Source organism: Trematomus bernacchii, unplaced genomic scaffold (genome assembly GCF_902827165.1).
Source record: "Trematomus bernacchii unplaced genomic scaffold, fTreBer1.1, whole genome shotgun sequence".
Classification (NCBI taxonomy): Eukaryota; Metazoa; Chordata; class Actinopteri; order Perciformes; family Nototheniidae; genus Trematomus; species Trematomus bernacchii.
The window spans coordinates 18,316,176-18,340,814 of record NW_022988043.1 but is presented as its reverse complement, the minus strand read 5'-3'; the positions used below and the strand labels follow the sequence as shown (position 1 = coordinate 18,340,814).

At 40.9% G+C, this 24,639-nt stretch overlaps 1 protein-coding gene across 1 annotated transcript in view; it reads right to left on the bottom strand.

Moving 5' to 3' along the window:
* The window catches only part of fras1 (Fraser extracellular matrix complex subunit 1), a 281,858-nt gene that overhangs the window by 76,023 nt on the left and 181,196 nt on the right, over window positions 1-24,639 (bottom strand). The window contains 7 exon segments of the mRNA XM_034118256.1: window positions 2,453-2,776; window positions 11,418-11,502; window positions 15,300-15,585; window positions 19,361-19,501; window positions 19,789-19,929; window positions 20,597-20,737; window positions 23,156-23,302. Of these exon segments, the coding sequence (XP_033974147.1) occupies window positions 2,453-2,776; window positions 11,418-11,502; window positions 15,300-15,585; window positions 19,361-19,501; window positions 19,789-19,929; window positions 20,597-20,737; window positions 23,156-23,302 (1,265 nt within the window).

Below are 24,639 nucleotides of genomic sequence, written 5' to 3'. Positions count from 1 at the left end.
CAGGAAATGTTTCCGTAACTGGACACTGGTGTGTCTGTGAGAGACTCTGTGAGTGGGATGTTATTGATTTACAGAAGGGTAAAGCAGAGGAGTTGAGCCTGAAGCAAACCATCTGTATGCAGCCATACAAACAAAGATGCCCTCCAAAACCAAAGGAAATATATCACTGAAAAGTTTCTCTGGCAAAAGTATAACTGGCACACAACGAGGTTGGATGTTGTTTGGCTTCTATTTCAATGATATGAAATTTAAACCAATGTGCTTTAAACCATATTGGTCACGGAACGCAGAGAAAAAAACATTGGAATAATATCCGTATTTTTTTGTATACTTTAGACGTGAGACCTGATTTAAAACTGTCAATACACAACACAAGTCACAACAAGAACAAATATTTGACTACTTGGAAACACGTACTCTAAGAACAGAACCTTTTTTGTTCAGCATATTTTGAGACATTACAATACAGGGAACTGGTCTGACCTTGTGTGTAAACGCTGCTAAAAGTGTCCTCACTTTTCAAACGGTCCCTTCTCCTAGGTCCCCACCAAGACTGAGTTTAAAAACACTTATACACACACACTGTTGCCCATAAAGCTGGAATAAAGTATTTTTGTACCTCTTCTCATGAAATGATTGGCACAATGTGATTTATTCTTGACAGTTAAAGTGTATATCTTCTCAAAACGTCATTGATCATTCTCTTCCAAAGATACCACAGTGAAAATCAAATAGGAATAAAAAGAGGAATGTGTCTGAAAACAAAATGGATTCCAACTTTATGGGCAACAGTGTATAAAACTTGCAGGAGAAAACTTCTTTGGGATACTATCTGTGTTTGTTTGTACACTTACACACATGTGAGACCTTGTACTGTAAGAACATACATTATTGGTTCAGCATGTTTTGAGGACTGACTGAGATACAATATGTATTATGACTTGCATTTAACTTCTTATTAAAATGTCATGTAGGGACCTGGTCTGACCTTGAATATAAACGCTGCTAAAAACCCTCGACAAAGGGTCCTTCCTTTTTCAGACTTAACTTACTCCTAGGTCCCCACAAAGACTGAGTCACAAACTTACACACATGTATGTCTCTAATGCTTGTCTGTCTAGACATATTTAATACTGAAAGCAGGTCCTTCCTTGTCTCCAGTGCAATGTATGCTGCCAAATTTGTCTCATGCCAAACACCCCCCCCCCCCACCCCCCCCCCACCCCCCCTCCGGTCACGGTGGCCTGTGCCTGTTGCAAGATAATTGCGTCCTTGTCAGAAAAACCTCAGCAGAAGACATGAACGATGACAGAAGAGGGATAGCGGCTACCATTTCAAAGGCCTGACCTGCTCTTTCTGATACGGTGCTTAAACATGAGGGGATCAGCCTGTGCCTCCAGCAAACGACTTTTACGGATAAAGTCAACAAAGCACACTGTGTGGAAACTGTCAAGCATATCCGTGTGATAAATGCTCAAGTTGAGACAATTAAAAGAGTGTAGAGGAATATAGTGGATGTTAAAGATGTTCAAACAGCCAGTCAGAGAATGAATAATGTCGTCTCTGTAGCAAGGTGAATGAATCACTTTTAGAAATCAGTTTTCTTTTGACACTAATGCAGCTACCTTGAATGTGACTACTCAGCATTAAACGTCTTTCTCTTCCTATCTATTGAATTTGAGGAAAGATACAGAAGTAAGTCCTCAAGTTTATTTCAATGAGTCAAACCTGTATTCATACAATTACAGCTTGAAAATGAAGTTCACTTCAGCACAAGTTTTCTCTGTCTCTGAAATGCCAAAATAAATTCCAATTATGCCGTCCCTAAAATCATGTAAAATGAACACTTAATCTGTAGAAAGAACCGCAGATAAAAAGCATGACTTATTTGTTTCTATTTTCACGTGTAGTCAGCAGTTTCCCTTCCCGTAGTCTCACGTTTTAACACATCTGTTGTGAACTTCTGCACTTTGGCTCAAGCTGATCTGTTTGGGGAAAAAAAAAATCAATCGTCCCTTTCGTTTCAGTCTGAAAACTATAGTTGGTATAAGGGATGCTGGAGCTTTGAGCTGCAACACAATCATTTGGCTGAGTTGTGAAACACCGAGACATTTCATCCAGTATTGATAGGAGGATCGATGCAGGTCTTTTTGCTCTGCAGAGATGCTTGCATGGAGCCAGTGAGCAGCGGGATGACTCTAAATTAAACCCAGAGAGGCTTAACAAATACATTTTTTCGTGTTTTTATTATCTTTGTGTGCCGAGTGTAAGCTTTGGAGGCAACAATTGAACTTCAAAAAAAAGTTTTTCGACCACCATGGCCAAGAGAAAATGTAAGAAACAGAACAAAGTTAAAGGAGTCTGTCTTGGCTAACAGACTGTAGACTTGTGTTACAATAAAACATCACCCCTGAGCCATTAATCTCCCATCCTCCCCCTCTGTCCTTCCTACCTTCTGATTGATGTGGACTTGGAGGAGAATATTCCTGTAGCTGTGTCCGTCGTTGACTTGCAGCACCATCCCGTCCTCCGCCCCCTCGGAGCCGTCGTGGATGTACTGGATCTGTTCCCGTGACAATTCGTCCAGCTTGAATCTGCTGAGCGTCCGGTCGCCGTGTAGACGTGTCAGCCGGCCGTGACGGGGCGGTTCAAGGACCATGACCAAAACATCGGCTGGGTTGTCGGGGTCGTCGACCTGTAGGACCGACTTGGTGATGGTTGCCATGGCTCCACGGCTCTCCACGGGTAAAGGAGTGAGAGTCACAACCACTGGGGGCTGGAAAGGAATAAAGAAAAGACAAAGAGAGGCTGTGAGAAAGAACATACTTTGATAAATATCAGACAGATGTGACAAAGATAGATTCATTTAAGATAGCTCTTTTTTTATGGTAAAAAGCTGTTTCAGTTTCACCATTAAAAGGCTGTCAGACAGCATAGCAAGAGGACAAAACAATTTATTTAAATAGATGATGAATTTGTATTCTCCAAAAAGGTCTGGGCGTTAGTGCCATAGTGTCTGCCGCTGAGGGAGATGAAGAAGATAAAGGTGAGATTATGCAGGGCGCTTCATTAAGTCTCACTCAGCCAAACCTGATGCTTCGTCAAGACAGGAGGAAAGCTTATTGTCGCGAACTAAGTCATTTCAGGAGCAAAGAGGAGAGCAGTAGGCCTCTTATGGCGCATTTCCACCACACGGTCGGCCTCGGCCACGCTCGGTACTGCTTGGCCGCGTTGGGCCTTAACAGGGCCGACTCACTTCATGCTGCGCTTCCATTACAGTTTAGGAACTGGGGTAGTTACTATAGTAACGCAGTGTAGGCGGAGCCGTGACGTCCTCTTCAATGAGAACCCCAGAAAAACAACACAGCCGTTAGCGGTTAGCACTCAGAGCTCACAGCTCCTCATATATGTTCAGAAACTCGACAAAAGTTAAACAAGTACACACCACAGACTGCCTGTGTCATGGTGAATACAGTCGCTGCTTTATTTATGTCTGTATAGGCCGTTGTTGTGAGTGTGGACGGTCGGAGCATATACTGCGTTAGCTTAGCCAATCTCCATCTAGAAAACACGCATTTTAAAAGGTTTTTCGCCTGCCGTCTGTCTGCAGACTTGCCAAAGCATTAATTCATGGTTTTTACTAACCGGTATCAGTATGTTGTTACTTCGGCATCATTTTGAAACGTGTATTACAATTAAATCACGGTCAAATATGTCCATCTTGTTGTAGTTGTAGCCTCCTTGCCAGCGCTCCTCTCTCTAGTTTAGCATACTCAGCCCGACTCAGCCCTGTTTGTTGGCCCCGATAGAACCACAATTTTGTCGGGCCAGAAAAGAGGTGAAAAAGTGGCCCCGGGCCGGGCCGGGCCGTAACTAGGCCTAGTGGAAGCGCAACCAAAAACGGGCACGGCACGACACGGCACGCTTAAACCGCGCTCCGCGCCATGGTGGAAATGCGCCATTATTGTTTCAAAATCAAATTCATTTTGGCCCGTTCTCCTTTAACCCAGTATAAGTTACTAATGCCACGTTTCCACTACACGGCCTCGCTCGGCCCCGCTCGGTATGGCTGGGCCTCGTTAGGACTGGCTCACTTTATGGCGCATTTCCATTACAGTTTAGGAACTGGGGCAGTATCTATAGTAACGCAGTGTAGGCGGAGCCGTGACGTGATCTTCAGAGGACCTCAGAAAAACAACACAGCCGTTAGCTGTTAGCACTCAGAGCTCACAGCTCCTCATATATGTTCAGAAACTAGACAAAAGTTAAACAAGTACAAACCACAGACTGCCTGTGTCATGGTGAATACAGTCGCTGCTTTATTTATGTCTGTATAGGCCGTTGTTGTGAGTGTGGACGGTCGGAGCATATACTGCGTTAGCTTAGCCAATCTCCATTTAGAAAACACGCATTTTAAAAGGTTTTTCCCCTGCCGTCTGTCTGCAGACTTGACAAAGCATTAATTCATGGTTTTTACTAACCGGTATCAGTATGTTGTTACTTCGGCATCATTTTGAAACGTGTATTACAATTAAATCACGGTCAAATATGTCCATCTTGTTGTAGTTGTTGCCCCCTTTCCAGCGACGCTCTCTCTAGTTTAGCATACTCAGCCCGACTCAGCCTCGTTGTCTCTGGCCCTGGCCCCACGATTTTATGAGGCCAGAAAAACTGTGAATTAGGACCCGCCGGCCGGTACTAGGCCAAGTGGAAACGCAACCAAAGACGGGCCGCTGACGTCACAGCCCTCTTAAACCGGGCTGCGGGCTGTAGTGGAAACGCGCCATTATTTGAAAATATACTTAAAACAATAATATTTGACAAGAGGACTTGATGATGAAGATGATGTGCTGTATCATGTATAGAGAATACATGATTGTACACCTGAAAGTATAAAAAGTAAAGATGTTTTATCTTCCACAATTTTCCGATGTTTAAATAAACAAATAATTGCCCACATTTGTGCGTACATGAGCTCTTGAGCCTAGTACTAGTCAATGAGAAATTCTCACAGGAAAAGTGTAGGTGCATCTTTTGTGTGTCTGTGTTTTCATTTCTTACACAGAAAACAACCAAGAAAGACAAAGAAAGTGTACAGATGCCAAGAAAAGTTAATTGAAGCAGCTCATTTTAATATGACTCTCTGATCAAAGTTGTTAGCATGGCAGCTTGGCAGCGATGAAGGTGCAGGTAGAGAGGCATGCGGTGCGTATACTCTGCCGTGGCCCTAAATCAAAGCAGTTGTCAGACTGGGAGCTCGGAGCCACGCAGCGGGGCCCGGGTCCAATTTGTTGCCCTCGACGGCTGCTGGCGAGGCTCCAGATCTTTGCCATTGAAGCAGCAGCTTAAGCAAAATGGGACGTATAAAACAGGCTGGCACCAAAGAGAAAAGTGACTTCCCACCGTGTGTAAAACCAAAATGACCACTGGCTGAAAGTAACACAGAGGGAGCATGTCGTTATTCAGCACCTTGCCCTTTGGGTTCAGTTGAGGAAAATCTGGTGACACATTTCTAGACTTCGGAGGAATAATCTCTAAGAAACAGGCAACTGGGCCCTCGAGCGCCCACCAAAATCCTGTGTCGTCACTTCTGCAGTTCAGAGGAGGGAAACAAACGTTTTGGATGTGTTGGTGGGGGCTGGGGGTGTGTGTTTGTGCCGCTTTTAAATCCTGCTAAGACATGCCTGCTCATTGTAGGCAACCAGTGAAATCTGTCCCCCAAGGCAGACCAAAACAAACACAGACGAGGCTTACTCACATAGGAGGGTTCACCTTTTATCCACACTTTACAGGTGAAGGTGAGGTGAGACTCATGTTTGGGAGAAAGCTGTCATCACCAATGGGGCCCATGGGGCTCTGAGGCACTTTAGGAAGATGGATAAAAGTTTGTGCCGCTGCCAGGTTGGTTTGTTTTTCATTCGCTCTTTATTTTTGTTTGTTTTGCCCAGTGACATTGCCGGATGGTATTTAACGACATGACGGGCAGAGCGGAGATGTTTCCCGAGTCGATTCCATCGCCCCTGTCTACATGTAAGCCTTTGTTTGTAACACACCTTTTATCTGCTGCTCTCAAATCATGTTTTTGTGTCATGCAGTCATAACACAGACTGCTAAAGCTAGGATAGGCAGTTTATTTTAGAGGCAACCTGCCAGGATGACAGCTGTAAGTTGTTAAAAAGAATTGTGTTTACATTCATTATTATTATATAAGTTGTTCCCCTTAAATGTGAATGAGACATGAGGTGGTTGAATATGGTAAGCGCTGACAACAATGCCCTACTCTCCCTAAAGATATCTTGTAGTCTCTTCTTAGTTCTGTGCATTTTAGGGGATGGGCTTAACTCTAATAACCAGTTTGTGATGCTTGGTCAGTTGTGCGCTGGGCTAATGCTAATGCTAATAATGCTAATGCGAGGATAATAAAATGGCGGCTTCACAAAACGTTTTGGGAGTTTTACGGGGCGTGGTTTGCAATCCGCCCAGCCAATCAGAAATAGGAACCTTTTTCTCCCTCGAAAGTACCTGCTCTCTAGCAGGGACGGAAAAAGGGGTAAAAAGGTTCACATTAAAGGTGGGGTAGGTAAGTTTGAGAAACCGGCTCGAGATCGCTAGAATTTGAAATTACACAACCGGAGAAAATCTGCCACTTCCTTATAGAGCTCCTCCTCCAACACACACGAACGCGCACATGACCAATGAGGGCACGAGATAAGTTTGTGCACAGATGGAAGGCCATCCAGTTATTTTAGCCGGGCCGGCTTGGTCGTGCTTTTTACAGTACTACGGCTTCCACAGATGACATCTTTTAATGGATTTTTTGTCAAAGCACTTAAGATATTCATTGCTATCGGGATGTTAAGAGCATTCCATGGAATATAACAAAAAGTGTATCTCGAGCCGGTTTCTCAAACTTACCTACTCTACCTTTAACTAATTTTAGTTCCGGATTTTTTTGGTGTGAATGCGACATTTCGGAACTATATCGGAACTAAAGTGGGAAAAGTACTGCGGTGTGAACGCGCCTACTGTTGGACTATAACCCCTTCACTACTGTCAAACTAAACTAAAAAAGTTGTTAACCTTAGTGAATTCAAACGAAAATATTGGTAAGGTTAAGGATTTGGGTTGATTTGGTCGATTTCCCCTCTTGGGTGGAGACATGGATGTATAAAGAGAACTGGATACAGCATCCGAGAAGGGCCCTGGTCATTCCTATGGGAGTTGCTCTGTGGCGCATGAAGCGCCCCAATCTCCTGCTCTCTTCCGGGGAGATTGGGTGGAAGTTGGTAAAATGTGGGTATTTTACGCTATGAGATGAGACTGGGCATAAAAGGGTTTATTTTATGTTTGGGTATTTTTAAAATGTAGCACTTTCTGAAGCTGTCTCCCCAGATTTAACCTGAAGCCATGGTCAGAAATTATTCATTAAAGTGTAATCATCAAGGTTTTGTTATGCTTTTTTGTTCTGTACACTCATATATTTACTTCTAGACACCATTCTAAACTTCAAAGACAAAACAAACCCAAGGTGGAAAGTGTCTCACTATTGACTGACATCTAAGCACGTTGCAGCAAAGAGAGCAAAGATATCACCAGAGCAATGCTAAGGTCTTACAAACTTTAAGGTTGCCACTCTCAGTTGGAAATGTGGGCTTCAAAAAAGGTTGTGTGCTTTGTGTGAGTGAGACCACCCGCTGAAGAAATGCCCTTAGTAGATACTGAATTCTTTGAAACCTTTTTTTTAAAAGAAGCTTTTATCAGAAAGATGAAAGGCTATCTGCAGTTAAGATCTTTCATTCCAGAGGCTAATACATTCTTATGTGGCCTTGGGATCTGATAAAGATTTCAATCAACAATTTCTTTCAACCTTATTTATTCAGGGAGGGCTGCATAAGCATAAACGGTCTTTTTACTCCATGCCATATTGCTTTACAGTCACCTGCTTCACAGTGGCTTTTGCATTCGGGAGAACATACAATAGCTGTGCATTCATTTCAATAACCTACCTGAGTGTATCATTAGTATGTCTCCCTGTCGTTGTGCTTTTGATAATGAGAAGAAAGTTTGAATGGTTTCTTTAAAGAAAGTCCACAAACGTTGTCATTTTCTGTGTCAGACTTTCTGTAGAAACACTGAAAGGGTCTTGATTTTTTCAAAGCAATGGCAAGGGGAATTTATGAGAACACGTTTAAACACCGGTGTCAAAGACAACAACACTGGAAGTTACATCAGTGTTTGTGGTGCTCTTTGAAGTCCACTGAAAGGAGCAATCACATGAGACTCTGTGGTTGCGTATTTCTCATCGCAAAATGTCTCCGACTGCATTTCCTTGGAGTTCAAAGACTGAAAAACAACATGATGACTTAATGTTTGTTGTCAGAAATGTGTGAATAAACTCGAAGACAATGGAGATGAAGACGTACGACACAACAACTCCTCATACTGTAACTAAAGGACGACATAAGTTGCTGATTCAAAAATGAATAATACAGGACTTTTATCTGTATAATTAATGTTTCATTAAGTTTGACCAACTAAAACTACTAGTTAAGGAAGAATTGTGGGGGGAGTGGGGAAGTGTTCAAAGACATATACTTTTCAACCAACCACCCACAACGTAATGCAACTTCTGCCTTTTCTCCTGAAGGAAAAGTCATTATTTGCCTGGAAAAACTCAAATAAAAGTTATATAAGCTTCTAAACAGATAACAAATTCTGATGTTGAGGACAGTCTTGGAAAATCTTGAAAAAAACATATTATACTAATTTTCATGTTCATATTTGTAATTTTTGCATCTATTGTGATATGGTAGCACCTTTTAATGTTCAAAAACTCTTGGTTTGTCTTTAACCCCTGAAACGAGAGCCCAGTCTGCTCTGATTGGCTGGCTCTGTTGTGATTGTTCAACCGCCTAAAGATGTCCCGCCCCTTAGCCTATCACGTAGAATGTTTTGAAGCGCCAGCCAATAGAAGTCTGAGTGTAACAAAGTGATGTCACTCTGCAACGGAAGGGGGGGGGGAGGGGGGGTGACGGATTTTGGGGATTTTAAACTTTGCAGACCGTTTACATGCACGAAAACCTACACAATACAGGGAAGGGAAAACCCTCCAAAACATACTTTTTTGGGCCCCTTTAATAATGTGTGGATGCCTTTAAAAGCAGCTCAACACACCTGTTTAAGCTTTGCGTAATTCGTTATATTTTACTGTCATTCCATGACTGTTATATAGGGTTTTTAATCCTCCTAAATGTGTATTATGACTGTTTCTATGTAGGTTCCCTTATTTATTTTGTGAATATGCTCGATAAATACGGTCACAAAAACGTTCTCACTTCTTAATACATCTTATTTCACCTCACTAGCTTGAATGTCAATTATGAACACATATTGGAATTAATGTATGAACTAGGACACCAGAATTATAAGTGTGGTGTACAAAAAGGCTAGTGTTGAACACAAATAACAGAATTCTTGTAATTAAACTTACAAAAGCAAGACAAGGGAGGAGGCATAACTATCAGTCAAAATACAGTCACCGACGATGAGTTATGTGCATAAATTACGTGTCTTTCCTTTTCAGCTGCTTCTGCTAATATTGTCTGAGAGAGTCAAACTAATGAAGCGCTGGTGTAATTGAGCAGACTTCCCCCCCCCCCCCCCCCCCCCCCCCAACACACACAAACACTGAAGCTCCACTCCATCACCGTCTGCAGGCAGCACTGTGAGCTCTGCGGCTGCAACACCAATTTACTCAAGGCGCACTGAATTTAAGAAAACACTCACGTACTGCCATAAACAGAGATTTGTCACTACAGAAACATGGTCAAATATAAATGTTTGCAATGGCGGCTAAAGACTGGCAACGGATTAGGAACCTACAGAGTCAAGAAACATTTCCTCATCTGCACAAACTTGATTCTTTCCGCATGTGTTATTTGTATTTATTTTATAATATTATAATAATGCACTAAACTACATTTGGAACATTTGACAATTTGCTGTGCCTAATGACAGAGTTACATGATTTTGTTTCTCATAGTAAATTAAACATTTTCCACTCAGGTAATTACATCATCACTTCAATTTGTCACGCATTTTTGCAGTTCGGCTTTTTTTTTTGTCATTCGTCTGTCACATCATTTCTCTATGTCGTCTCTACTGCACACATACACACACGTTGGAGAGTAACACAGATGTTCCACTAACCCCTTGACAAATCTGAGAGAGAGCAAGAGCTTTTAATCTCTCTTCGTTCCTCATTTGTTTCCATATTTGGGCCATACAGAGGTCATCTCGACACCAATCACGTCACGCTGGGCTGACATTGACCAATCACAGTGCTGGCCTCGGTCCATTGGGACAGAGCCTCGGAACAGTGAGGAAAGCAGCTGGGATGATGCAGCAAAATGAGAAACGGCTTCTCTCTAAAAAGATGAGCTGTCATATTTACCAGATGAACTGCTGCTCCCTCTGCTCATCCACAGTGACTGTGGAGCGATTTTATCCCACATTTCTCTGTTATTTTGTATTGTTTTGAATACCATATGTCTCTCTACTTTATGTTGTTAAAGCATATCAAGATATATTATTACTGTATACAGGCTATTGTATGGTTTTTGGGTAACATGGCAGCCATGTTGGATGTTCTAATCTCACAGTGTTATAAAAGATAAAAAGATTGGATATTTTGTTATTCTCAATAAAATACAATATTCAGCCCAGATTCATGTGGTTGATTGTGTTTTTAGCTACATACTGTAATACAACCATGGCAGCTTGGTAAACTACAGTACCCAGTTTTTCTGAGCTTTTAATAAATGTCTGTTGAATTGACAGAAAAAAAACTCAACCAAAAGCTTTATGAGATGTCGGATACAAATGATTTTTGAGCTTGCTTAAAAAGGGGAACTAACGATAATAGTCATTTACAAGACCGGAGAACTGGAGCAGGGGGAGCGGTATTGCAGTCACTTTAACACACAATTGTGACTAATATAGAGCTGAGCCAGAAGACAGGCTCTCAATCTATCGGTCCTACTCTCACCTTTGGTAATCATTCTTATTTATTTCTGTTTTAATAAAGTGAACTAGTCGTTGTTTAACACTTTTCTGCCCTGAGTTATAAGAATCCATCAGATATTTCCTTGACAAAAGGGAAGGAACTTGAATCAATGCAATCATTTCACATTATGTCCTTAAAGTCTATACTATCTTCTCCATGACCTACATTGTTACTGAATTCAGGTTTAGATATCTATTTTTGTCTCTCATTTCTGCTGGGAACCTACATATGATGCAATAATTATGTCTATGGATGAAAACATGGCATTTCAAAGTCTTGAGTCATTCTTGGAAAACGTATGTTGGTAAGTGACAGATGAAATAAAAGGAGAGCTGAAAGAAGTGTTTTGTACCTGCATTGACACGGCTTGAACTTGGATTATTTCGGGCTGGGAGAACAGTTCAGGGTCCGCGACACGCAAGGTGAACTCCCCGGTCCTACAGGAGGGAAGAAAAATAAATAAATAAAAGAACACTTAAAAACAGTCTTGAATAAAAGACTCACAGGGACAAAGGGTCTACTTTGAATGAACATGACCCACACACAGCCCTTAAGTTCGCCCTTGAGGTTTCTGGGAAAATTAGTCCGGTGAGGCTCACCTAGTGTGTAGTCATTAGATCTAATCACCTCACTGCTATCTATGTGAGTGGAGGACAGTAACCTCACACACATGTACACACACACACCAGCCTCAGCATCATCAAAGACAAGGCTTATTACCCACAAGTCCCCAGGGCTGGGGCTGGGACAGGGCCAACTGAGGCAGAAATCCAAATGACTGAGCAGGTTGTTGTTTCAGTGACAATTCAGAGGAAATTATGGGAACAAGCTGACACTTATGAAGTGTTTTACAATGGTGCACTAGGAAGATGTGTGAAAATATACATGTGGCTTTGGTTTATGTTAGAACAGTAAAATCATTTGTCAAACTAATGAAACCTTAAATGTGCCCTATTATGCTAATTGTTAGATTCATATTTGTATTTGATGCCTCTACTGTGACATGTCTCCATGCTTTAATGTTCAAAAAGGACTTATTAGCCGCTTTCACACAGTACTTTGCCGTACTTAGTGCCCGGCACTTAGTGCCAGCACTTAGTACCCCCATGGAACTAAGTACAGATCGCGTTCACACCGGAATAAGTTCCCTGAGGGAAGATTACGCAAATGAAGCCACTGACGTCACTTCTTCTTCTTCTGCTTTGGGTTTACTGGCAGGCCGCAAACCACTTCACGGCGTATAATGCCACCCGAAGTCCCCGGCCGGAAGTCCCCGGAGTTGGGGACTGGCTTCAGTAGAAGCTGCTGGGACTCCCAGCAGCTTCTACTGAAGCCTTCCGAGTAAATCGCCAGAACGCCGACACCTCCTCATCACTCCACCGCTCCCATGTTTTCTTTTGTGTTGCCATAAGTTATTCTCTCTCCGTTTGTGCGCGGGGCTAATGCTAATGCTAATAATGCTAATGCCAACAAATACATTGGCGGCTTCACAAAACTTTTCAGAGTTTTACGGGGCGTGGTTTGCAATTAGCCCAGCCAATCGAAATTGGTACTTTTTTCTCCCCAGGATAGTCCCACCTCTCTAGCAGGCACTACAAATGGGGGTAAAAGTTCTCGGAACTAAGTTCTCTTTTTGGTGTGAATGCAACATTCCAGGCACTAACGGAACTAAACGCGAAAAGTACGGGTAAAAGTGCCTGTGCTGCAGCACCTCTTTTCACCCTCTGTCTGGAACCAGAGCCAAGTCTGCTCTGATTGGTTAGCTGGCTGGCTCTGTGTGATTGATCAGCCACTTAGAGATGTCCCGCCCCTTAGCCTATCACGTACAATTTGTTGTAGCACCAGTCAAAAGAAGTGAACTGTTACAAAGTGATGTCACTTTTATACGGAAGTAAACAAAAGAGTCCAATGGAGGCGTTTCAGGCAGGAGGGGGGGAGTGTGGGAGAGAAACTCCCTATGGAGTACACAGAGAACACAGGGATTTTAACCTGTGCAGACCATTTACATGCACAAAAACACAACACACTACAGGAAAGGGAGAACCCCAAAAAGCCTAACTGTACCCCTTTACCAAGTTTTGGATGCCTTTAAAAGCAGCTGAAAACACACCTGTTTAGCCTTTGTCTAATGTAATGGGTATTATGTCTGTTTCCACGTAGGTTCCCTAATTTTTGTTGTTAAGATGCTGGATAAATAGTGTTATATATCAACTTTCTGACTTCACATTTTTTATTTTATTACATCCTATTTCACCTCACTAGCTCCGGTCTTTGTTCCTCATGATACACTGTGTGTTCTTTTAGTTTAGTTTTTGTGGAAGTAGCTTTTTGTCATTAAAGCTCGCCTTTTGTTCATTTTTCCTGAATTGAGTTGAACTGTATTATAATGTTTGCTGACGCTTGTACAGAAGTCGCGCGGGCTTACTGAATAGTTTTGAGGTGATCTCTTTTGGAAAAATGTAAAAAAGGTGTTCTCACAGCGACTTGGAGAGTGTATGAAAGGGAAGCTGTTCTGGAGGCTTTTGGTGGCCCCAACCTTTCTCAAACCCTTTATGTTGGTTTTCACACGTCATCTGTGCAATGTATGCACAACAAGGCAGCATCTCTGTGGAAAACTAGGCCAGCATACATAAAACAGTTCCTCTTTAAAATGCATCCATCATATAACACATTGTCACAGTGCCTTTCAACAATGATAAAACTCTTTTTGAATTACAGTTCCTGGCAACAGATATGAGATATAATTGAGGATTTGTACAGCGTTTTTTTTATAGGTTGAATAACAGTGGTCCATTAAAGATTTATTGGACAGATTGTTAAAGTAACACGATGAATATATTTCTGCCATAGAAATAATATGTTTAATTGAATGTGCAGGTTATAAATGCGCCTAGTATATTTGGTGCATCATTCATTTTAAATGGGTGTTATTTAATGCCATAAAAGCCTTGAGACAAAAGGGAAGCAGCTTTTAATCTGTGTCCCCAATGGTAAAATATGCCACTTGTGACATAAAATAAAGGCAGTCAATTGACATGTTCTGATGATGAAGTACTGAATAAAAACAGCTCTTTAGGAAACAATTTATCTCATCTTAAACTGCCTACCCAATCTGAGGATTATATGATTTGCTGTATCTTTTATCAATAGTGCCCCGTCATGAATAGGAAATGTTTCTCTCTCTCTCTTGGACTCTGAAGAGAATCAAACATGAGAGCATTTTGTGTGTGTCTCTGTTTTCTCCACTTCACATCATTTGACAAATACAGTTATAATATGCAGATTAGCTTCTATTTAGGGCTTTAGGTTTGTATTGTCTCCATTAATCTAATGGCTCAAAACTGGGCAGTGGACCATATTTTGGTAATTCCCTAGCATGCCTACATTTGAGGCCACAGCAGCTGAATCAGGATAGACTATTGTGTTAAATATGTTGATTCCGATTGGATAAACGGACATTGGGCCAAAACTCAACATTTCATAGACTTGTTTGAGGATTTAGCATAATAGCTGTAGTTAGGGAATTGTTTTCAGACTGAGCCCTAAAGAGGCAGTATTAATTCCTTCAATAATATTATAAATTAGCCTCCTCTTTGATCTCTGGCACCAAGATTTACACTGGCTAATCATGCAAATGTGGCCATTATTAGATAAGAAGTTTTAATGTAATGCATCTCCAGTTTGTGTGTAGGTTAATGGAAATTACATTTCCAACCAAGAAGCTGGATGATTAAAACCGACGACAGATGGCTAGGCGAATGACAGCAAAGATGGAATGTCAGGATATTCGTGGAATGAGAGGACGAAGACAATCTGTTTTAAATTAACTTTTAAAAAGTCATAAATTAAAAGTAAAAAGTAAAAATTATTTTTCATACCAGATGTAGACTAATTAAAGGACATGATGAATACATATGTGGAGAAACACAACAAATAGAGTTGCTTTCATACAGTGAGCGAGGGCTCTAAGACATTTTCAGATTTATTTTTTTATTTAACTTGTGGCTCAATTACTTTGCAGTGTATTCCTGGCTTCTCTGGGGGGTACCAATTGGGTTTTCTGCCTGTTGAATTATGGTTTACTTTCGATTTCACTGCCAAAAAGCAACTCTGAAATGAAGTCCTCACTCTTCGGTTGAAGAACTGATTATTTACTATTAGGTCATAACAGTTTTTGGGTGCTTCGTAAACATTTCCCAACTCCATAAACCTCGGAAGAATCCGATCCACTGACCTGGCTTTTTCTCTTTGGTGCCTGAAGCGGACCCGGCCCGTCCTCAGCTCCGCCCAGGTGAAGGTGTCGTCCCTGGTCAGGTCTCGACCTTCCTTCCCCTCTCCTTCCTCCCCTCTGAACAGGACCAGCTCTCCGTTACTCGGGATCTGAACGAGCTGGAAGACGAGCCGCTCAGACGGACTGTCGGGGTCCCTCACCTGCAGCAGGCTGGGGGCCAGCGGGGAAATCCCACTGAGGGGAACCAGCAGGGAGCCGTTCACCTGGAGGGCAGGGGGGTGGGTGTTACCTGAGAGGAAGAGGGAGGATAAGAAGAAATGAAAGCGGAATGAAGGATCTCTTGTATTGCTGACAATTCTTATGACCTTGAAGAAGGTTTTCCATCTGAGGTTAATCACACACAAAGTCACATTTACATTAACACTTTTAGATACTTCCTGTGTTGAGTGGTACACAAACTCATAAACAAAATAAATCAAATAGGAGTTATAAACTATAATAATAATGATTGATATATAAAATAAATGCAAGACATTAAGAAGGAAGAAAATACTGAGATTTAAGTCATTGCAATGTATAAAGACAGGGAATTGTTATTTCCTGAAAAACTGTCTCATAGATAATTTGTTATACTGTAATGATGTAATGGTTGAAAAACATACAGCCTCTAATTACGCAAATTGTTATATATTAACGCATTTCAAATCCTGATATTTATCTAATTAAAAATGAAGCTGGGTCAGACTGTGAGTGGGAGTAGGAATGACACAAGGTTATGAAGTAAAAAAGTGTGTGTCTGTGAGTGTGTGTGTGCGTGCATGAAAGATGGCTGGTGAAATATAAGCAAGACATTTCGGTCTTTGCGTGGCATTTTAGAAGTTGGCCTTAATTAGAATTGACTTTGTTCGGGTATTTTTTAAAGATCAGCTCTTTTGAGAAACCATATTGTAATCTCATTATATCTCCTCTAATGATGCCAGAGGCACTCTAAAATCTCTAACTTTCGGCCATGTAAATAAACTCACAAATGAGAAAGGACTATAATTAAAAGCACTAGCTTTCTACTTTTTTCTTGGCTGGCAGGAATAAAAATGAAAAACAAATTTGTTGTGGATAAGTTAGAGCCTTAAGGCTGGACATTTTTCATTATATCACAAGAAGAAAGCATTTATCACAAATGGTGCATGATAATATAATTCTCTATTATAACTATGCTTTGTCAAGTTTCATAAATCATCTCACAACCACAGTCTGATTGTGAAGGCCTCAGGCATCGACGAGCTCTGTTTGAACATAAAAGCCAAAAAATAAAAGTACAAGATTCCTCTAATGACCTGACTCTGCAGTCAATTAACTATTTGACACTGTTATTCAGGAAACCAATTACGAAGAGGACACTAATAATGTCGCCAGTAAATGTAAACAATCTATTCTGTAAAAAAACTGAACCTGAAAAGTTCATTTAAAAAGGAGCCACGTAGCTGAAATACACTTTTTACTACTAATTATGTTGTGGCCTTCAATAACTGCATATGTTTCAAATCTAGCTCTGACTGGCTAAGTTTAAGTTTGATATCTGTTTTTTATTTAAATACATTTTTTCATCAATGAAGAATCTCCCTGAATCTAAATATTTGACGTGAAAAGAATGAGAATTTGAATGCTCCCCTCCAGGCACTAATTATACTAATTCTTATGCTGTATCTGCTAACACCATTAGCTGCTAACACCATTAGCTGCTCAAACAGGTAAATGCTAATATCATTGCCTGCTAACATCGTTGGCTGCAAACACCCATAGCTGCTAATAATAGCTTTAGTTGCTAACACCTTTAGCTGCTAACACCTGCTAAGCCATCTCGATGGCGAGAGCTGTGTGGAAGAAATCCCTCAAAAGTAGCTATGCTCAAATTTCAAAACTCAAATCAAGGCCGTTGCAATACAATTTAAATATTAAATATTCCTCCTCAATATGTACCTCCTGATCCTTTAAGTCCTTCAACACAATTTTCAAATTCAAACACATTTGAAAAAGCTGCAAAAGTTTTTTTCAGCTAAAACGAGCTAAACTTTAAAAAAACTTGAATATAACTCTAAAGGAAGAATACAGAAGTTGTATTGTATCTGTGATTGACAGCTTACTAATTAGCATATCGGTCTTCAGGGAGCAGCAACAACCCTGCCTTCAGTGTAGCAGAGTAGCAACCTGTCAATCAAGCTAAATTCTTAAATCTCCTTTGTGCCAGTTGGAAAACAAAACTGGATGTTTGTTCTCTACTAGTGAGTTTCAGCCAGGAACCAGATACTGTTCCATCGTTGGCACAAGAGGATCGCAGCATTAGGTGACTTGTTCTAGATCAATTGTAAATTAGCAACGATCGTGTATTTGTTGCTGTTAAATTAATCAGACATGCAGAACAGGACACATATTTCACTACAGGAGCTGCAGCTTAGGGGGAACATTAACATTTAACAACCATACCTCACACAGCATTAGACTGTGGTATTTTTCTTTTATGTCTTAGTTAATCAGCCTGTTGCCTAGCAACCAGCCATGTGGATTGGCGTTGAGGTTAACTTGCAATATTTATGTGGCTTTTTTGCCCTCACCATAGTGTTATTTGGACTGCTGTCGGATAAGCCTGACTATAAAGTGGATATTAACCTGTGTTATAACAGAAACATATTTATACTAAGTAGGCTTTTACAAACAAAGAATTTGCTTCAGTGTTTCATATGACACATTTCTGGTATAATATTTTAAAAAATCTACAATTCTAAAAAAGAGCTGTACAGTTCTGTGTAGGAATATAAAATAATGTATGTTAATGAAGGGCAATATGATATGAAACTTCAAATGATATGCACAGTAAAAAAATGTGCTTATCTTTTACTTAAAGGGGACCTATCATGCAAAATGCACTTTTGTACGTCTTTTATACATGAATATGTGTCCCCGGTGTTCCAAGTGTCAGAAAACACAACCCTCTCTCTTTTCCTCCATACCCAAATCTCTAAAAACGGGGCTGCAACGGATCTGATACAGACTGATCCAGATTTGAATTATTTTCTACGTCACAAAAGTGGTGCTCCGCTTAGTGGTCAATTCTCCACCTATCAGGGGAATGTGGGGTTGGGCCACGGCCGGCCATTGCCACTCGAAAGCGCTGGAGACGCTGTAGTACATATGCCAGGCCTGTAAGTGGCGCTGTAGTCTGCCACAAAAGCAGCGAAGAAGACTTCCCTTGCATGGTTGCCATGGTTGCCCTTCTGTTTATTCTCCGCTGTGGCTCTTTTTCTCCCTCCCCGAGGCAAGCGTTTGCTCCCGCTGCTGTAATTCAATGCAATCCCTCCCCGTCGAGGCAAGCACTGTAATTCTCTCCGGTTAGTCCACCAGCAGATGACAAAACACCCACCTCTCCGCCTCTTCCAAGGAACGAGGGGACCGTGCGGCAGAGTTTCAGTTAGATTTTTTTTCGCCGGTCAACATGTCCGTTAAAGTTTAAATCTTCCGGACAAAATTAGAAAAGTGCCGGTCAAAGGTCTTCTTTGTTATTTATTGAGCTTTAAAACAAATGAATAATGACTCTATATAATAATATAATAAAACACGGAGGACGGAGCCTCTCTTTTTCTCCCCCTCTTCTGACAGCCCAGCAGCTGATCTCAAAGCACGCTCCCCTCTCCTGCAGGGGGGCGTGGTCAGCTGCAGCTCACATAATCAGCCCCCTGCAAAAACAGGGCTGGAAAGAGCAAATAGAGCGAAATGAGGCATGGCTAAAATGCAGGATCTGTTTGGTATTTTGAAAAAAAAACTATATTTATATACTTTATATAGGTATGGCCCTACAATATATTGTTCAAATATAGCATGATAGGTCCACTTTAAACAACTTTATTTGGGATTTGGGAGAGTGTGGTAGAGAAACCCCCTCTGGAGAGAACTTCAGTATCTTAGCCGTTGCAGACCATTTACATGCACAGAAACCTATATAGACACTACAGGAAAGGGAGAACCCCAAAAAGCATTCTAGGCCCTCTTTAAAGCAGACATCATGTTATTACCGTGGCAGGTCCTGGTCTTTTGGTCTGCGTAGAATCCGTGTCCACAGTTGGGCGTGCAGTATCCTTCCATGAGGAAGGTTTGGTCACGACACGCACTGCAGCGTCCAACCCCGTCACACAGCACACAGTCGGACGAGCAAGCTAAATAGGATGCAGATGAGTCAGAGTGTTAGAAGGAATGTTTGATTCATCATTGTTTGTCCTGGTAGGGTATTTAATCCAAACCGTACATATTTTCACTCTCACATTTCTACGTAAAATTATTTCTTTCATTTCCTCAAAAGCACTATAAGGAATGTTTATTCTTTGTTTTATTTCTAAATTGTAAACTTACCCAGCACAGAAAACCTTTTGAAATCATGCCTTTGACTCCAAAATAGGCCAATTCTTAGAGATGTAGAAAAGCGTAGCATTTATCAAAGTCTTACGTTTGCAAATCTGCGAGGAGGCTTCCAGGAAGTAGTTCCGGCCACATTCCAGCACACACTGACCCTGCAGGGTGGCGTAGGGAGGCTGGCACATATGGCACTGTCCTGGACCCCGACACTCAGTGCAGTGATCATCACAGCCTGACAAGGACACATACAACACACTGAGAGCATTAAAACCAGCGGTGTAAAGTAAGTGCATTTACTCAAGTACTGTTCTGAAGAACAATTCTGAGGTACTTGTACTTTACTTAAAGGTCCCCTAATATACTGTTTTTCATCAATATATTACAGGTCTCAGATGTATACAAAACATGTCTCTGAAGTGTTTGGCTCCAAACACCAAACAGATTATAGCAGCATCCCATAATCCTCTCTGTTTCAGCCCTGTTTCAAAAGTGCTGATTCTCTGTCTGTTACTTTAGATGAAAATAAGGAGCCACTCCCCACGCCCCTCTGAGAGATATTAGGTTAAAAAGAACACAATGGTGCTCTAGGAGGAGATTCAGGTGATAGGGTGGGGGGGGGGGGGTTACCTTGGTTGGTGATTGGCTAATGGTTACACAAACCAAAAAATCGTTATGACATCATAAAGTGGCAAAAGTCTGATCAGCTCCTTTTCATACAGCTTTTTATATAAATGGATCAGGACAAAAAGTGAGTGAATCTTATTTCCCTTTACACAGAGGGGACACATGTTGATGAAAAAGTGGATTTTGCATAATCGGGGACCTTTAAGAAAAGCAACTTCAAGTGCTTAATATGCAGACAGAGGGCAAAAGAAGGATTCTGATGTTGGTGCACTGACCGAGGCATTTGTCACCGTCTCGATAGAAGCCAGTGGAGCACCCCTGGGTGCACAGTCCATCCTGCAGCACATGTCCCTCCATGCACAGCAGGCAGTCTGTCCTCAGAGGACCTTTACAGGCGTTGCAGCTCCAGTCGCACTCTGGAGACGGGATGGAGGGAGGCACATGGGGAGAAGGAGGAGGAGGAGGAGGAGGAGGAGGAGGAGGATCGCGTGTTTTTAAGCGGGACAGTGGGATTAGACATGAGGGGATTTTGAAGGCGAGAGCAAAAGGTGAGAGCAGAAGAGAGGGAGGGGGGAGAGAAATAAAGAGATTAACACATTATTTTCATCAGAGGGATTTATTCTAAACCCAATTGTGTTTTTTCCCCTTTCTCTCTTATCAGCTGCACATCTGGTGTGTGTTGTGCTGCCCTCCATTCATATTGACAAGAGAATTAAACACAATTAGGATAAATACAACTCTGTGTTTTGTGTGAGCTGCTAGGTTTTTATTAAAACTAAATCAAGAGAGATGACTTACCAGGCATTCTCAGCAATTACAGAGTAAACCAGGGGGGCACTATATAAGTAAGGGATCCATTTAATACACGGCCACATACTAAATAAACCAATGACTTGACTCACAATATTAATTGAAAATGATTTTATTGACTAAAGCATTATCGTGTTGCTTCTGCTAAGAAAAAATACTCTTGATTTCTCTGACGTCCAATGCTCTTTGATCCTCCTTAGCAACTGTCATTATTTTGCTTAGCAGCGGTGAGTTATAGAGTATTAAAAACATCTGAAATGTCCAAATGACCAATCAGAATTGAGTATTCACTAGGCCATGTAAAACAGAATATATACTTAATGTAATGTAAAATGTTATAACTTATAACATTGAAAAGTATTCTGCTCATTGTAAAGTAAGACAGATTGCAAGATGGATAAAAGTATGTATTTTATCCTTTAAATCAATAAATAGGCCACAGTAAATGTCGTTGGTAACTTATTAGGTCAAAAGTTTATGATGTCATAACCAAATGATAATTATTCATCTCTGTTCACAGTAATGCATACACCAATTGTCATGGCTAAGTGCGATAGTTGTCGGGAAATTTCACTCAAGAACAAAAACTGTTAATCTGCTGATTTATTCAAAGAAAAATCAGAGGATCGCAAAAGTCCTCGGGATAAATTGTCTTGGAACCAATATCAGTTTTTCTAAAGCGCATGGCAATCCATCTTTATGATGTTTGGAGGGACTCACTGACCAACATTGGGATAAGATATACCTTAAGATCTTACTGTGTGTTCAACATCTTATATTTCCCCATCAGTTACATCCTCAATTCTCTTAAAGGACACATCCATTTTGATTCCTGCAGGTAAACACTCTTTAACTCATTCACTTCTCAACGTTTTTTCACATTTTCTCTCACTTTGTCTATTGCCTATATTTGCGGTAAAAAAAAACAGCAGAGGTCTCCACAGGGTTTTTCCTGAGGATTCTGAGGGAGGTAAATTAGGGGTTCCTCCCTAGAAATATATCAGTGATTAATCCAAACCGATGTGGGTTGTTGGTAGAAGTGCTGACAGGTTTATAAGAGATTCTCTCAGGAAACTTTCCCCTGTGGTTGCAAGTGAGAGCTCCCAAAGGTTCTCCTCAAAGGCCTGGGAGTTTTCATGAAGCAGAATGCAGTGTTGCTTCCCAATGCACTGGGTTCATCTAAGGTTCAGTGGATTACCCGGGCAGCGGCTGCGGCTAGCTGGGGGGATAAATAGAACGTCGATGGCCACAACCACCTGTCGAGCTGAGAGGCGCTGCTAGCTGCCTCACAGGAAATCAAACTGGGAATCTAGCCTCTAGCAGTCAGCTTAGTTTCTAATCTCATGTTAGACATGGGAAGCTGTGGGTCCACCTCAGGGGCAGGTTCCTTCGGGCCCCTGATACCTCGTCAAATCTCATTACATTGAACCAAATCGCTGATAAAGGCAAGTCTGCAAGGTGATGTAAGCTCCACATGAAATGGCTTTCTGTGAATTAAAGTGGATATCTGTGTTAAGCCAGTGTGACAACACAGTTGGGCGGCTCGCATTCTGAACATAAATCCCATCCAGGAGAAAAAGAAGCGGGACACATTTTCACACATCTTATTTGCGGGTTGGCGATAATGCGGAGCGAGATTCAGTCAGACAGAATGTGGTCTGGGGCGGTTAGTGGGTCATTAAATATATAAGCAGAGTTATTGCATGCAAAGTGAAAAAAAGACGAGGTATTCAGACTGGACATGGTTCCTCTGAGGCCCATTCATCACCTTCTCTGCAGGCTGCAAGATTTCATACGGAGTTGTAACGCACACATAATGTTTAAGATTTGCATATCTGGTCCCACAGTTTATGACTTGATCAATGGACCCCATAAAGTCAATGTAGCACACTGCAGTACATGCAATATAGATGGAGAGTAATTTATGGGTATCATAAAGGGCGAACTACATCCTCATTATCAATCCAGTGTTTCCCCTCGCTGTGTGCTGCAGTGTGTGTTGGGTTGTCAGGGTGATGGCGTACCTCTGCAGGCCCGGGTGCTGGTGTTGAGGTAGTACTGATGGGCGCAGCTGTCATACTGGCACTCTCCGAACAGCAGCACCTTGGCCGGGTCGCGGCAGGACGTACACACACCGGGCATGTCGCACGTCAGGCACTGGCTGTCACACACTGCGGAGACAGGAAGGTCGTACGGTTAGAGCCAAGGTCAGAGGGAAAAGGAATTGAGTGACAAGATGTAATCATGTCTGCGGTCACCAAAAATACCGACTGAATGTGGCTTGTTTCGAACCAGTGATATTTTGTTTAATAGACGTTTTAACACTTTAACGATGGTTATAATATTATTATATACTTTTGACATAAAACTGTGTGCTAGAGTGCAGCTTTGGTGCACTGCAGGTCATTTATAATAATAGTAATAATAAGAATACAAACAATAATAATCATCATAATAATAATCATAATCATACTATACCATTAGTATTACTGCTACTACTACTACTACTACAATTACTATTATTTACAATTATATTTATAATGATTATAATATTATTATAATTAATAAGTATAAATAATACTTGTACTATGAATAATGTTACTTATAATTACAACATGCATAACACATTACTGCACTTATTATTACTGCTACTACTATAATTATAATAACTTGTATTATTAATAGTAATATTACATATTTAATACATAATAATAATCATACTTATTACTAATAAGTATGAATAAAACATGTATTTTAAATAATAATACAACAAATATATATATTTATCACACTTTAAAATACAGCCAAAGTGCTTGAAAAAAAATGGGAAACCTTTGTCTATTTCAACATTGTTACAAAATGATCAATTTGCACCAAAGAACAGTTTAATTTTTAACATTAACAGTTAGTTAGTGACCAAAGTTAATAAGGAAACCCGTAACAATGTTGAAACACTCATATGCAGCAGTAGAACAAGTTTAAGGTGTTGAAGTAATCAGAGGCACTCAAGAGGGTAGTGCTTTAAAAAACCTTAAGTACCTGTGCCTTTACTTACCTGATAAAACCCACGTTTTTACCTGGCACTGTGAATAGGCATGAGTGATTAAAGGTTTTATAAATCATTGCCTTCCCGAGTGCCTCAGATATTTTTAACTTCTTAAGGTTTAATAATAGTACATATATTTTCATTATACTACGATTGTTGAGTTTGCAAATTATCCACTCAAGGCTGTAGCAACTGAGTTATTATTATTAATTCATCCAACAAGAATGTGTTGATTGGAGCTTGTTGACTGCTTTTGAACAGGATATCTCAGAAAACAATACTTAACATATTTCAAGGTAATTTGGTAGGCGATGGACAAAAGCAAACATTTCTTGAATAAAATAGATAAATAGATCACCTTATGAATGTTTGCCAAAAAGGTTTTATCAACAAGCTGCAAATACCTGAATGACAAGAGGCTACCATCATGGTTTTCTTTCAATGATTAAGAGACCTTGAGAA